The 14,923-nt window shown below is 43.6% G+C and overlaps 2 protein-coding genes across 2 annotated transcripts in view; both read right to left on the reverse strand.

Annotated features, from left to right (window-relative positions):
- The window catches only part of LOC134854122 (cytochrome c oxidase assembly protein COX15 homolog), a 248,534-nt gene that overhangs the window by 25,299 nt on the left and 208,312 nt on the right, over positions 1 to 14,923 (reverse strand). The gene's annotated exons all lie outside the window — the stretch shown is intronic.
- Positions 2,192 to 3,630, reverse strand: LOC134854079 (uncharacterized). Its single transcript, XM_063870153.1, has 4 exons — positions 3,391 to 3,630; positions 2,980 to 3,215; positions 2,708 to 2,877; positions 2,192 to 2,539 (listed from the first exon to the last, which is right to left on the reverse strand). Exons 1-4 carry the CDS (start codon positions 3,626 to 3,628, stop codon positions 2,347 to 2,349), a joined length of 837 nt encoding a protein of 278 aa, XP_063726223.1. The 5' UTR covers positions 3,629 to 3,630; the 3' UTR covers positions 2,192 to 2,346.

Below are 14,923 nucleotides of genomic sequence, written 5' to 3' on the forward strand. Positions count from 1 at the left end.
TTACCTCAAATTTTAATTTAACAAGGAAGTTGTTTTATTTGAACTTGAGTTTAGAAGCTGCAGAAATTCAGCAAAAAAATGAGCAGCAGAATTTGTAAGAAAATTGATAACGGTCAAAAAGTCCAGTTCCTGATTACTAGTGACTTGCTCTCGCAAGTAATATAAATTGAAGGAAAACTGGATGATAAGGAAAACTTTTCAATCCCCTGAGAAATCTGAAGCTTAAAAACTATTTCCGAAACCAGAAGTCGATCAAGCTTTTTTTAGACCTTTACACTTTGCTGTTCGATAGTGTAGCTTTCCCTCTTTCAACTGAACTTAAAAAAGTCAAACGAACGACAAATAAGTCAAACTAGCGTGTAAGGCATCTATGGTGCTCCGAACTTTAAAAACGCATAAACCGCATATATTGGATATAAGATCTGCATCCTTTGAGTGTACTTTGACAGCGCCCAATGACAGGGTTTGTAATTTCAAATTTTGTGAAACTTTTTTATATCTAAGTTCTTTAAAAAATTTTAAAATGACAATAACAAACTTCTCGAAAAGTAAAAGTAATTGAGCAGAAACTTCAAATTTGAATTTTCTAAACAGTTTTTTTTGAGAAACTTCAATTGAAATTTTCGAAACATTAATTTCTAAAAACCATACAAAACGACATATATCAAACAATACAGGGACATAATCAGTCATATTTGGGAGGCAAGATTTGTAACTCCCGCGATTACTCTGACAGCCCCGTACTACAGGATTGGGAATTTCAAATTTTTGAAACCATTTTAAATTTAAGTTTTCTGTAAAATTTTTTGAAAAAATCACTGGAAAACTACCAAGATTTGAGAAAAATATTTGGAGGCAAGACTCCCAATCTACAGGGCTAGGATAATCAAAGATTGAAGAAAAAAGCAAGAGTTATTGAAAAAATCACATAAAATATCATATCCCGAAAACTACGAGGATTTGAGCAGTCATACTTGGAGGCAAAATTCGCAATTCCTGGGAGTACCTTGACAGAGCCTCTTTATAGAGATATGAACTTCAAATTTCTAAGTTCTTTGAACAATTTAAAAAAGACTAAAAAACGTCACATCTCGGAAACTAAAGGCATTTGAGCAGTCGCATTTGGACACAAAATTTACAATTTAGAACTCGGGAGAGCACCCTTGCAGTACGCAAATACAATTTGGGAATTTCAAATCTTTTGAATTCTTAAAAACTAAGTGTTCTTAATAATTGAAAAGAAATCAGAAAACATGACATATCTTGAAAGCTGAGAAATTCAGCGTTTGCGACCTTTTGTTAATTCAAGTTTAATTAAAATTTTTGAAAAATCAAAAAAATGTATCTCGTAAACTAAAAGAATTTGGGAGTTCAATATTGGAGGCCGAATTCGCAACCCCTGGGGGAACCCTGGCAGTATCCCATTATTAGGTTGCTAATATCAACACTGATGAAATAATCCTTAAAATGAAACTGGAAAAGCGAAAAATATTTTAACCATTGCAATGTACGATATAGCTTTAACGCGAAAAATTCTTTCGTTAAACATGCAAAAACAATACGCTGAAGAAGTTTAAACATGGCGAGATAGCCCGCAATTAAAAACATAATAATCATTTTAGTATGAACAAACTGTTAGACTTTTCCTGAAAAAACGAGCCCAAAAAAAACCGTCGAGACCTAGATAAGAGCCTTCATTATGTTCAATGACTCTTAAAAATGATTCATGGAGTTTGAATTTATAACACTGCAACTCCGCAAACCAAAGCGAAGCGAACAAGCAGCAAAAGTGAGCTTTAAAACGCAAAAACAAATAAACCGCTAATGCACGCTTTGCCGCTCAAACAATATTTGCGTGTAAATTTAAATCATGTAATGTATATTTTTTTCTTGACCCCCCTATCAGCTTTCTTTCGGGTAGTCAAACTGGCTAGAAAACACCGACTCAAATCAAAAGCTCCTTCCCACTATTCGAGATACACGGCCTACACAAGTGAAAATTCACATCATTCATGAACCGTTATTCACCTGTAGCATTAGCATTCTATTCCTTTATTCAAAGTCGGATACATAAAATTTACATAAACAAATCATAAATTTTTATCAACGGCACTGAGATTCCGTGGTAAAACACCTAAATCAGATTTTTCACCATTCTTAACTAAATACCTGTTTTCATGTTTTAAAAAAATAATTGTTGAACTCTAAATTATACAGTCATCCACACTATTCTTCAAGATGGCATGGTAATTTGTCAGTAGTTTCAGTAAAATACAATTTAATCCAATGCTCGTTAGTCGGTGTACATTGATTAAATCTTCGGGCGTGCCAGTGTTTTCATTTTATTCACCCAACAATCAATTTGTCACCCTCGTGAGAGTGCTCCGGTACTTCGAGGTTAAGCGGAGCTGGACCTTGTCTGATGCGACCGGAGGTGTCGTAATGAGATCCGTGACAGGGACAGTAGTATCCTCCGTAAGAGCCCTGACCTGCTATCGGGACACAACCCAGGTGAGTACACACTCCAAGCACCACCAACCTGAACATAAAACTTAACTTCAGATTGGCTCATTATAGGAGTCCAACTTTAGCTCTGGGTCTCCAAATTGCAAAAGGGTTTAATTATTCCAGCAACCAAGAATGTATACATCGAGATTGTACAATTAAAAAAAATTATGATAAGGTATTTGAAAATGAATCTTGGTACCATTCAGGATCCTTGACACGGTCTGCATCAGCTTCTGGGTCCTTCAGCTGCCCCATCTCAACAGACTGAGCGGCCTGAATCTCCTGTTCAGTTCTTCGCCGCACAAACAGTGGTTTTCCTCGCCATTTGAAAGTTTTATTCGTACCAGGTGCGACATCTTCTTTATTAATCTGAAGAAAGGTACAAATTCATAATTGTCTTGAAAACCATTAAAACAACTATAATGAAAAAGTTCCTCTTGATATTGACTCTTAAACAAAACAAAAACTTGCTTCAATTTGGGCGAGTGCCAAAACGTCTGCTGCCGGAGACCACTGTTGAACGATTGGATGCACAATACTCTTGGCAATCATTGCGAGTCCCATCAAATAAGCTCCAGACACAGCAGCTTGCGCAGTGCGCCTTCCTTCTCCCCTATCAGTTGAGTGGGGATCCTGTGAAGAAGTTGTTCTGTATGCTGAGAAGTCAGGTGCTGTCATGTCATTATGAGCATATCGAACCGAGTATTCTAGATAAACAAGAGAAATTAGTGGACTAATATAAAAATGGATTTAGGACAGTCAAAAGGCTATAGAGAGTTCCCAGCTTTCAACAGTTTTTAGTTGATATCTAGGTTATTTTTTTTTTTCAATTCAGCAACAATGAAATTCTTTAATTTCGCATGATATAGTTGTTGTGCTTACTTGAGATGCCAAGTGTAACAGCAGGTTTCAAAACACTGGAGCTTGGTTTAGTAACGTTTGCTCCCGTTGCTGCTCCTGGAAGCCAATGTGAGGGGTGGACAAATTTCGTTTTATGAAGATGCTTAAACAGCCCAGAAAAATCAATCATTGCTTCGCCTTCTTTGTTGAGGCTTGTAGGTATCCCGATTCGAGCATTGCTGACAACCTTCAGAGACCGCTTGTTCGCCCCTTTCAGCATTTTCACTGAAACAATTAAATGAACATCTTGAGAAAAACCAAATAGTTTTTTTTAATTATTAAACAAAGATGCTAATCAGAGCTTCGCACCACTTCTGATACAACACAAACAAAAAACCAAAAGAAGAAAAAATCAAATGCTGAAAAAAACTAGGAGAAACAAAGTTTTCGTATCTCTTGATAAAAACAACTCAGGCCCAGCTAAAGCTGGAGGTATGAGTTTGATATTGAAATTTGTAACATTCGCCCGGAAGATACATATCGACGGATAACAAAACTAAGTCTTAAGACGACTGGCTAGCGTCTAAACAGAGCTTTGCATGTTTTTCACCGTCTCTACCAAGCCAGTACTTTTCGGTGGTCTTTCTTACATCAGGCTGACAAAAACGTTACTGTTCTCCGGCTTCGACCAGAACGCTCAAATTAACTGAATTACATGCGAAATTAGTGAGCTCATGGCTGGGTCTCTGTATCCCCAGACCACGAGGTCACTCCTAAAAACAGGGCTACTACTTATCATATTACTATTGTTTTTGTTCAGTAGATAAAAATCATCATCTCCATCGAAGATGGATCAACCCTTTCCCCCAACTCCTAGCACCTCATCCTTGTCAAAACTAATCAAAATATCAGTTAAATTCAAGTCAGGACATGACAGGATGCTAAAAGTTTATGTGAGTTAATAAAAGTTTCCGTCCCGAGACCCTTCCGGATTCTTGAATCCGCCGAATCAAGCTCCTTACTCTTGATTTCTTGCTAATCCGGAAGGCTGGTTCTCACCCTTCACCGTTGTTGGCAACGGCCTTGCAACTATTGTAGCAGCACAATAGTTGCAACTCGGAACGTTCTCTGCTATTCTGTAGTTTGTTGTCGTTCTCCAATCTCGATTTTCGTACTGTTCGCAATCGCAGATAAAGGTTGTTCTGTTTTTTTACTCGCTTTTTTGTTAAATGGCCGTTTCAGCATTTCTCAGAAACGTGACGTCATCATTCGAATTTTTGAAAATTTAAAATACTAGAATATTCTAGCCCTCACCGTTTGGCTAAACGTTCCAATAACGTCGCTAATCCTTCGAAATCATCAACTCGGAAGGCTTACTGCTCAAAATTCGAATCCTGCATAAATTGCATTTTGGCCATTCTGGTCGAATGTCACATACTCCCCGGACAGTCCGGTCAATGTCCTCATTGAATCGCGCAATGTTCATAAAATGGTTACAGTGTCATCGAACAGAATTTACAAAATGCACGAAATTACTTTTATCTACGTCACATCGACTCACTGCAGAATATAAATGGCATCATACTACATCACTATAGCCTTCAAATTCTTTCATTAATCTGCACATTGAGGATATGACTTAAGATAAAACATATTTTCTGACTTCCAGTGTCAATGTCCCGATTGAAACTTTTTCTCCTAGATTTAAAAGGTGTTGGCTTGCAGGACAGTCCTGCCAACCAACAAGCTAAAATTATCCTACTATGCTCCTTCCCTTCGGAAATCTTGCTTGTCCATTGTCCTGAGTATTAAAACTAAGAAACTTTGTGGTTAGAAAGAACAATGCAACAACCTCCCTCCTCAAGAAGTTACTCAAGTTTTTCATGTCACCACAAAGTTATCAGTCTTCCTAAGTGATTAAAAACAATCATGCAGGCTGGAATATTTAAATATACTCTTCCCTCAAGCCTTTCTAAATAAATAATAAGTGAGTGTCTCTAAAGCCACTTCAACTAAAACCAAAATGTAAATTTATAAATGCAACAATTCCAAAACTCAACTAAATGTTTCAGTTTTCAATTACAACTTGGTTGCTTGGTTTCTCACTTGAGTTTTTCACACACATAAAACAATTCTGAGTTTTAACTTTTCTTCATCATCCCTTTGTCTTCTTCTTTTTTCGTCGTTTAGAAGTTCTAAAACTTCTAAATTCTTCTAATTTTCTTTCTTGCTGCCTCTTGTTTTCTCGACCATTCGTCAATGCTCCATTTCCTCCTCCTGTGACACTGACTCCGCACTTTCGGTTTCCGTGTCTTGTAGCACGTCATTGACTATCCTGACGCTGTTGGAAGCCGTCCTCCAACACTTCTGCTCTTCCACCCTCTGCTTACAGCAAGGTAGGGGATCCACGTTTGATTCTCTGTTTCTACAGAAGCTGTTGTGGAGACACAACGTCACGTTTCTCTCCAAATCTTCTTTCAGCATCTCTGCCTTCTCATTTTTACTACGCTCGCTCGTCCTGGAAATTCTTTTCACAGCGGTGGTCACTGCATTCCGATGGGTCACGAAAGCTCGCTTGAAAGCTCCTGCCCCAATGTCCAGCTGATATTCACTGTATACTCTGCCATGCTTCGACATATGCTTTTTCGCATACTCGTACAACCATGCAGTCATGTTAGCTCTGAACCATGGCATCAATCGTTTTCTTGCCCATATCTTCTTCACTTCCATCGGAATGTTTAGAACTTTGCACATTGTCTCAAAAAGATCTAAATCTTTTAGACAATCTAATTTCCGTAATTGTTCTCTCGTCGGTGCCTCCTGTCTATTATTTTCTCTCACATGAGCTTCCAGCCATCGTATCGCCATCATAACTCCCACTATCACTATTGTTATGGGCTGTGATGAATCTGATAAACCCATGGAGAGCAGCTCTCCAGAGTCCCAGATCAACACCAAATTACTACGCTTGGGATACCACCAGGTCTGCAGCAAGCAGTGGCAAGGAAACTCGTCATGTGTCAACATGATGCTCCTCCAATTGCGTTTTCCTGAAGCTTCCAGCAATGGTTCCACTTCCATCATCACTCGGTGGATTTCATCATTCTCATCTACTGCATTATAATCTGTGACAGTTGATCCTCTCTGTTTCTGTTTTTCAAAGTCACTGAAGTTCCCGCTCACATATCCCATGAACTTCTTTCCTAGTATTGACTCCAACTCCTCTTTGGTTCTCTCTGGAACTGCTGAGAACATCTTACATAGTAACTCGTAAGACTTTTCAGACATTCTCGCCAATCTCACGCACTTTGGCACTGAGAAAGCTTGATCCACGATCGTTCTTGTACTCTTCACGTCCACAGCCACGAAATGTACAGGGTATCTGCTCTTGCACATTGGAGCCAACGTTGAACCCACCAAATATCGTGCTCCTGATGGTCTACAATAAGTTTCGCTGTGTCTGATGTTCATCTCCGTTTCGATTGCTTCCCTCCATTTTCCTATATACTTCTGCTCAGTCTGCAGAACTCCTGGGAATACTTCTACGCTGATGGCTGTGACCATCTCATGTTTTTGTTCTAGATTCAATAGTGACTCTAAAGAACCAAACATGCTGTAGAATCCTAGTGCTGTCACTAGATTCACATCGGTTCCTCCATGGCGATCTGCTATCAGTTCCGTTTCCGTTCTTGCTTTCATCACTACATTTCCAAACAATACTGTCAACTGCTTGTGTTGTTTCTCCAGGGTTTTCACGCAGTCTAGACTTCCACAAACGTGACCCTCTAGTCCACAGACTTCCGCCAGACAGCTACCAGGTTTGACCCAGTCTTCTGGTCCCCAGCCAGGCAACTCCACTCTATCTTCTCCGTTGCTCTTAGAGGCTGTTATCATCACATTATATATGATGTTGAGGTCGCGCAGGTTACAGTCCGCATTCAGTTCCCTCTGTATGTCCTGGGTCGCCCGTAATATTGAGTCAGCGTTGGGACTAGGACACCATGATGGCTTCATCAACTCCCACACTGCCATCAAACTCGTTCTCAGTAATTCATCTGAGAATCCCAACCCAAATTCCACTCTCTTGTCGGATTTTGGTACTGAAGGTGCAGTCACCTCTTCTTCCAAGACCAATCCCAATTTGGCCTGTGGATTGTTAACGCTCTTAGTCGTCACAATTCTGGACGTCCAGAACCTTAGTAACACCGCCTGCTCATAATCAAAGAAGCAATCACGTATGTCTTCACTCAGGAAAGGATTGTACGCTATCCCTATGATCCCGGATACATAGCTATATGACTTCTTCTTGATCGGTCCACATTATTCACTGGATTTCGGCAATGCTCCCATAGATTCTTTAGTGAGCCTCAACTCCTTGTTTGAGAATCTCCTGATCTCGTCTATCTTTTTCATGGGTTCCAATTCTTCAGGTTCTTTCATGTTCACCCTCATCGGTTTACTTTGCTGCATATCCAGCATTGCTAGTAAGAACATGGCTTTCGTTCGCTCATCGCCTTCCTTCAACATTTTAACACAAGTGCTTAATGCAGGTACTGAGATCTGCTCTATCAGGAATCGAATGAAACAGAGAGCGTCTCTCCGCTTTGCACACGCTACTGCTGCTCCCTCCTGGACTATCAGATCCCTCAGATTCGTCATAAGGAAAACTTTTTCCTCCTTTGATCTCTTCCTTTCTTCCGAATCATATTCTTCGTGAGTCAGTCCCATCATGCACCAGGCGAGCCTGAGTTGTAATTCTGTCCTTACGTAAGGTACTGCCACGAGAGCATGTATTCTTGGCGTAGTCCTCATTTCTTCTTCGAAATACCTCAATACTACTGCTTTCCATGGAAGGCTCACTAACTGCTCGATCGTCTCCGCCTCTACGTCAGACGACGCCAAAGTTCCATACGCCTTCTGCTTGAGGGTGGTGCCTTGCAACATCATTTCCAGATAACCCTCCATGGCTTTTTCGTCTTCCAGGGCCACTACATACCCTCTAGCCGAGTTCCGGTATTCCAACATCTCCATGTATCCACCGGTGGGTTCATCTATCGACACTGTCTCCGACACTGTTAGTCGGTTGTATTCCACTGGTGTCAGTTGTCCTGCAACACTCCCTTTTCCATGATTCATGGGAGATGGTTTGAAGTCCCTCATTTTACTCTCTCCACATTGACTGAGTATTTCCATTTCTAAAGTTGCTCCAGTCAGAGTTCGGTCACTCCTTTTGGATTTATAGCCGGTTGACTTTATCCCCGCGATGAGAATGGGTGGCACCATCGCTATATCAGTTAATATTCTATCTGTGCCAGACAATTGATAATCACCTTGCCCCAAATCCATGACTTCCTCGACTCGTTTTCTTTTCGCTGAGTTACCAGCTTTCATCGATATTTCCGAATCCACTTTCGTCTTTCCAATCCTCCTCGGCATCACTCTGCTGCCTAACTTCATTTTCATCGCATTGATTTTATCAATCACCATTTTCGATCGCATCGTTCCTCTCCTGGTCCTTGACAGGTACACCACCTCTCCTTCATTGTCCTGCGGTGTTATCTTGATGGGAGAATTCGCTTCACTCTCATCAGTGGCTGAGTCGATCAATAACTCACTCAGTCTCCCTTCACACTCATCAAGCTTGTCAAGTACTTCTCTCATCAAGGGTTGATTGAGACCTGTTTTGAGAATGGACTGGGTCCCATAGCTCTGAATCACAGTCCAGACTTCTTCCATGAACGCCACTCTGTCCAGCTTACATCCCGTCCTACTCTCGTGGTCTCGGTGATGTACTTCCCATTCTTCTTCGGGCAGCGTTCCCAAGAAAGGTACTCTGGCTGAGGCCTCTATTCTTCTCCTCCGAGGTGATTCCATGAGGATTCTCTGATCGTTATTTCTTGTATTGCCAGGAGAGCTGCTCTCCGGCAAATTCCGTTTCATCTCCTCAAAGGCTGACGGAGGTTCCAGTGTCGAGATGCCTTCATCCGCTGGCTCAGTCGTTTCCAACGTGTCTGCATTATTCTCAAGATCACTGAAGATATTGAAATCCAGGCTGGATGTTCCTCCTGTCGATGCCCTGTCGTCCTCCCCACCAGCTTGATCTTGTTGCATGGGTTCTTCAGTCTGACGGTTTCCACCCTGTCCGTCATCTCCTTCTGACTTGTCCCTATTCGAGTTCGATGGTCCTTGTTTGTCATTGTCAGCTTCTTCCTGGAATCTCGGTATGAGCAATGTACCGGCTGATTTATCTTCCTCTTCTCCATGGACCACTTTGATTTCTTCGCAGCCGAAGGGTGCTAGGAAAATTCTCGTCTGCAATACTCCCGCAGCTTTCATCTCTTTTCTCACACTGGTCAGGATTACTGAGGCTTCAGGCAATTCAGTCCTGCCTCTCATCCTCATTGGAGCTAAGCCTAGTCCCCTCCATTCCTCATCAAATCCTTCCGGCTTGGGAGTAGCAGCGTTGCTTATTCGCCTTCTCGTCGCTTGATCCGTGTACGCAAATCGTGTGTACTGTAACACGGCGGCATTTCTCCCCACGAAGTATGGATCCATCGTCGCCGAGAAATTCCCTACTCTCCTTTCATTGGTTTCGAATGCTCTCAACCTAGGAGTTTGTACTACGGAGACTGCTCCGAGCAACATCCTTCTTATCAGAGGGAATTCAGGGATTGCTTCGGGTAGCTTCTTGTAATCGCCCCAGTCCTTCGTCTCTTCTCTCACCTTGTGATACGCTGCTGTGAGACGAGGCACTCTGGTCATTTCGCCATTCGTTTTGTCATAGGGCCTCAGATTCCAAAGCTTTGGAAACACCTCGATGTGCCCTCTTTCTACTTCTCCCATGCGGTCACAGAAGTGATCGTCAAAATTGATGACTGTCATCTCTGGCTCCGATATTTTCGCAAATAACAGATCTTCACTCATGAGCTCTCGCAATGCGTGCTGCTCACACCAGTTCAGTGTACTACCGTCCACTGCCGATATGAGGTTCAAGTGCAACACCGACCTCCTATATGCTTCCACTTTAACGTCAGGGAACGCAAAGGTGACTGCTGGTCCATAGATCACTGTCACGAACTCCGTGACTCCTCTGATCAGCGCCAAGGGATCGGTCCTCATAGCCAAGCTCAGATCTGTTAATAGCGGCATGCCTCCAACATGTCGTCTAACATCTTCCTCTCTATCAATTGTTTCGTCTTCTCCGGTTCCAAAGCGATTTTGCTGCAAGAGATACTGGATAAGAGTGTGTCTCAGGTCTCTTATTTTGTTCCACGAGTCTGTGGATTTCTTCATATCCAGATTCCTCACTCTCTCTTTCATCTGCTCTGGACAACGTGCCAGTTTCATCAGTCCTCCCAAGTTTCCGTGGGTTATTGCGATCAATGTCAGAAGTCCATCTAGTCGCAGGTTCTGTATTCCATCCGTAAGCAGTATCACCGGTCCTTTCACGAAATTCTCCGCCCCAAATGTCACGAACAGGGCTATTAATTCCACTATCGATACTTTCACTACCGCTTGGAGGAATTCCTTTATCAAGTAGTGCGAGACTTTCGGGTAGACTTTTGCCAAGAAGGACGCGGTCCATCCGGCTCCCAACCCTTCTAGCATGCTGTCTGTCCTTTCAAATCCCTCCTGTCCTTTCACTTCCTGGGTCCAGAAGGTTTCCAGAGTAATCTGACACATTCTGTTCACGAACTGAGCTGTCTTTTCTCCGGCATTTTCCGCCAGGTTCACCTCCTTCAACAAGTAGGCGTGTATCTTAGTGATAATTACTGGGCCTTGCTGAAAAGCATCTGCACCCAATGCCGCTACTCTCGGATTCAGGTGTAGCCACTGGTTTGCTTCCGGCTTGGTTCTCAGCACCATCGCTTCCAGATGAGCTCTCGTCTCCAGTGAATTCTTTCTTCTCGTGTCTTCACTCGCCACTTCCATTGCTCGGAACCACAAGTCGTTGGACATCGCCGTGATCACTCGATGGTCGTCATCTATTCCTGGTTTCAGTTTGAGTTGCCGACTGAAGTTGGACAGTTCCAACCCCAGCACCTCGTCCAACACCAACATGTGTAGCGCGTGGTCCTTGAACCCTCTCATCGCGTTTGAGATATCTGACCATACTGCAGGCAGTTCAGCCTTAAGTGGCCTCAGGTTCTCCATTTCTATCATGCGATTCGGGGCTGATATGATCACATCATATTTTCCCTCCGAAAGTAAGGCTACCATTGCATACACAAATTTCAGTCCATCCGGGAGATATGCATATCCCGGAGACAACGCAAATACTACTCTCAATGTCACTTTGTTGAATGATCCCTCCTTTGTCGCGTCTACCACTTCACCCATTGACTCCAGGATGTCTTTTATCGCGGGCCATACTGCGTTTTCTGCTGTTGCAGGATCTCTGAGCCTGCTCAGAAAACCTCTACTGTGTAGATGGTCATTGATGCCAGCAAACACAATCGTTATCGGGTTCATTTCTGTCTGCCTTTGTACCCCTATAGCCAATGACACTGATTGCAATAGGTCTAGGTCAACTGCGGCCAGCATTATGACGTCCGGCCAAAACAAAGACTTAGAGGTGTACACGAACTCTGAATTCGCTACTACCATGATTTTGGCCTTTCTCATCTCTGCTTTGTCGTAGGCGGCGAAGATGGTCTCATCTTTCTTTATCGCTGTCAATCCGCCATATCTCTGGGCATCACCATCTTGGTTCACTAGTTTTGGGTACACTCTCTCCTTCACATGACCAGGTGGTGTCGTCAATTGCCTAAATATCTTCACGTGTTGTCCAATCGGCGCTCTCGCCGTCAGGAATCTTCCTGGCCTTTCTTCACGATTCCTCTCATCATGGTTCAATCTCACATCTTGCAACGGTCTTGCATTCACAGGTCCTATTGTGTTGTTGGAGGGCAGTCCCTCCAAGTCGGCAAATCTCAAGGCCGTCGTGGAGCTGAAATTTATGCTAGCGGCTATCAACCAGTCTACGCCGGTTATCGAGTACAATCTGCTGACGGATAGCGTCGCTCCATTCAGCATCCTCCTTGCATCTTCGATGAAGCTCACTCTCTGTAGGTCCAGCTTCATTAGTTCTTCTTTGTATATATGCCAAGGAGACGGTATGGATCGCGACCACATCAATGAGCCTCTGCTCGGTCTCTCCTCTCGACTGGTACTCGTCGTCTCCGATCTAGTGTCCGATCTGGATGTGCCTGCTACTTCCTCGATTGGTTGGTTGACAGGTCCTATCCTTTTCCTAGGATGGATTGTCCTCCTCATCGGTGCTTCTCCCAACCGATCTTGTACGTCTGTTCTTCGACCTGGTTCACTGGAGCTTTGTTGCCGGTAATTTATGGCGGCTGGGACCGTACCCAAGCGTGTTTCCAGGTTAGGAGGCACAAAGGTGGTGATCACCGTATCACTCACCGTTCCCTCTTCCTTCAGCACTCCTGTGTCAAAGAGTTCTGCTTCCAGCTCATCCAACCGTTCTTGGAAGACTCGATTCAACCAAGCTTGTCCTTCGACACTGTCGAAGTGGATGCCATCTGTGGTCAGTCTGGCTTGATCCATGGCTCTCAATTCATGTTCAATGTCCATGAGGATCATTCTTCCGGCGTTTCGATTTGCTAGGTTTCTCAAGATGTTGTTCCATCTCATGACTCCCTCGTTGTGCCTTCTTCCTGATGCTGTCAGGCTTCTTGTGTTCAATGGCACCGTGCAAACGGTCAGTACCGCGCAACTGAACTTCTGCCAGAGAGTAGTAAACAAACACACCATCATTGCTTCCCACAGTGCTTCCTGCTCATCTGATCCTCTGGAGATGTCATTCGTCCCAACTAAGATCATCACATTGGGTATCTTCCCTGGATTCATCAGCTCCACCATGCGATATAATTGGGCAATCGTCGCGCCTCCAAAGGCCATCACCGTGGTGACCCATGAGGTCCTCAAATTCGACAGCACTCTGACTAAGCTGTCTCCCAATATCAGGTGAGATGTCCCGAGTGGTGGTTGCTGCAGGTTCACAGCCGGGCTCCAGGTAGCTCGATTGAAGCAGGCTCTCGGATCTGTCTCCGGAACTCCCGTGAAACTATACTTCAATTGATTATTCTTCTGCACGTCTATTACACGAGACACTTTCTTCGCTGGCATCTTCCTTACTTTCCTCTCTGGGATTCTCGAATTCCCCATGAGTGGTGTCACGTTACTCATCCTTTGTCTGATTACTGTCTGGGAGAGTTGTACTCTGCCCGTATCGTCAATCGTTCCATAGGGTGCAGTCACCCCGGAACCTGGTGCATTCTTGTTAGCGACCAATCGTCCAGCGGTCTCTATCAGTTTTCTCACTGTCTGTTCTACGACGGGATCACCCAAGGTGTCACTAGGATCCGGGATTGTTACTCGGTTCGTCTCTGCTGGAAGCCGTGTCTCCGTTGTTTGACTCATTTCTCGAGGCGTCAAGAGCTCCATCGGGGACTGGCCACGAGGAATATCCCTTGCAGGTATCACTTTCTCAATGGACGTCGTCAACGCCACCTGCTCCGATCGCTCTTTGTATTCCTGCCTTAAGCGTTCGATCTCTTGACCCTGCTTTTTGTTGCAGTCTTCAAACAACTTTCTCCACATGTCCCGGTCTTCCTCCATCGCCAGCATGGTCTTCGTCATATCGTCTAACTCCTTCTTCGTACTTCTCAACTGATCGTTCATCTCGTCCAGATCTTGTATGGTTTGGTTCGTCTGAACCTTCTGTGTTACTTTCGCCCCTTTTGGTGGCACAGCTGCTCTCAGTGGTGAACCAGACGAGGTCGCCTCGCTGTTCATCTCCCGATGCATTCTCGTCAGCCCAGGTTTGGGCTTGGAGGGCATTGGCATCTCACCTGGTTGGTAAGTCCTAGAACTTCCCAAGCCAGGCTCATTCGCCAAGTCACTCCCTGAGAGAGCCCCGTTTCTCCACCTCATCACTCTCATGTTCGGGCGGTCTAGTACTCCTCTTTCTCCATATGCTGCCATCAACAGGACTTCCGTGGGGCGGTCCCCACGGTTGTCGTGCCCCAAGATGTTAATCAGGGCGGTCAGCAACATGACCACCTCTGGGTCCTCCAGAGCTAAGTCTCGTTCGATCAGCCGACGATAGATCGCATCTACCATCGGTCCTACATATGCCTCTGCCAGGTCCATCAATTCATCCAGGTTGAAAATGTCCATACTGTTCTTTCCAAGTTTGATTTGATTTCGATTTCAAGTTTTGACTCAAGTGAGCAATTAAATGATCAATCAGGATCTAGAAAAGAAATCACGAATGTCACACTTGTCAATTTCACCTTAACATACATCGTTAAAATTTGCTTAAAGACAGTTCAGATAAAAAGATATTTATCCTAAAATTTATTAAAATCAATTGGTTTCTAAAATTTTGGAATTCGACCTAAGATTGGACAGTCCAAACTTTGGATCTATTCCCAAGATCGTCATTTAGTTGTTCATGGTCACTAACCCCCACTTACCCATGATCTTAATAACCTAACACATAACATAACATAACGCACCTCTCACATATTACACACAACTTAGTCTTTGG

Source organism: Symsagittifera roscoffensis, chromosome 9, assembly GCF_963678635.1.
Source record: "Symsagittifera roscoffensis chromosome 9, txSymRosc1.1, whole genome shotgun sequence".
Taxonomy (NCBI): Eukaryota; Metazoa; Xenacoelomorpha; order Acoela; family Convolutidae; genus Symsagittifera; species Symsagittifera roscoffensis.

Coding starts and splice junctions, on each gene's coding strand:
- LOC134854079 (XM_063870153.1), bottom strand. CDS start 3,628: ATGCTGAAAGGGGCGAACAAGCGGTCTCTGAAGGTTGTCAGCAATGCT. Junction 2,878..2,979: donor TGGCACTCGCCCAAATTGAA/GCAAGTTTTTGT, acceptor ACCTTTCTTCAG/ATTAATAAAGAAGATGTCGC. Junction 2,540..2,707: donor CGTGTCAAGGATCCTGAATG/GTACCAAGATTC, acceptor TTTTATGTTCAG/GTTGGTGGTGCTTGGAGTGT.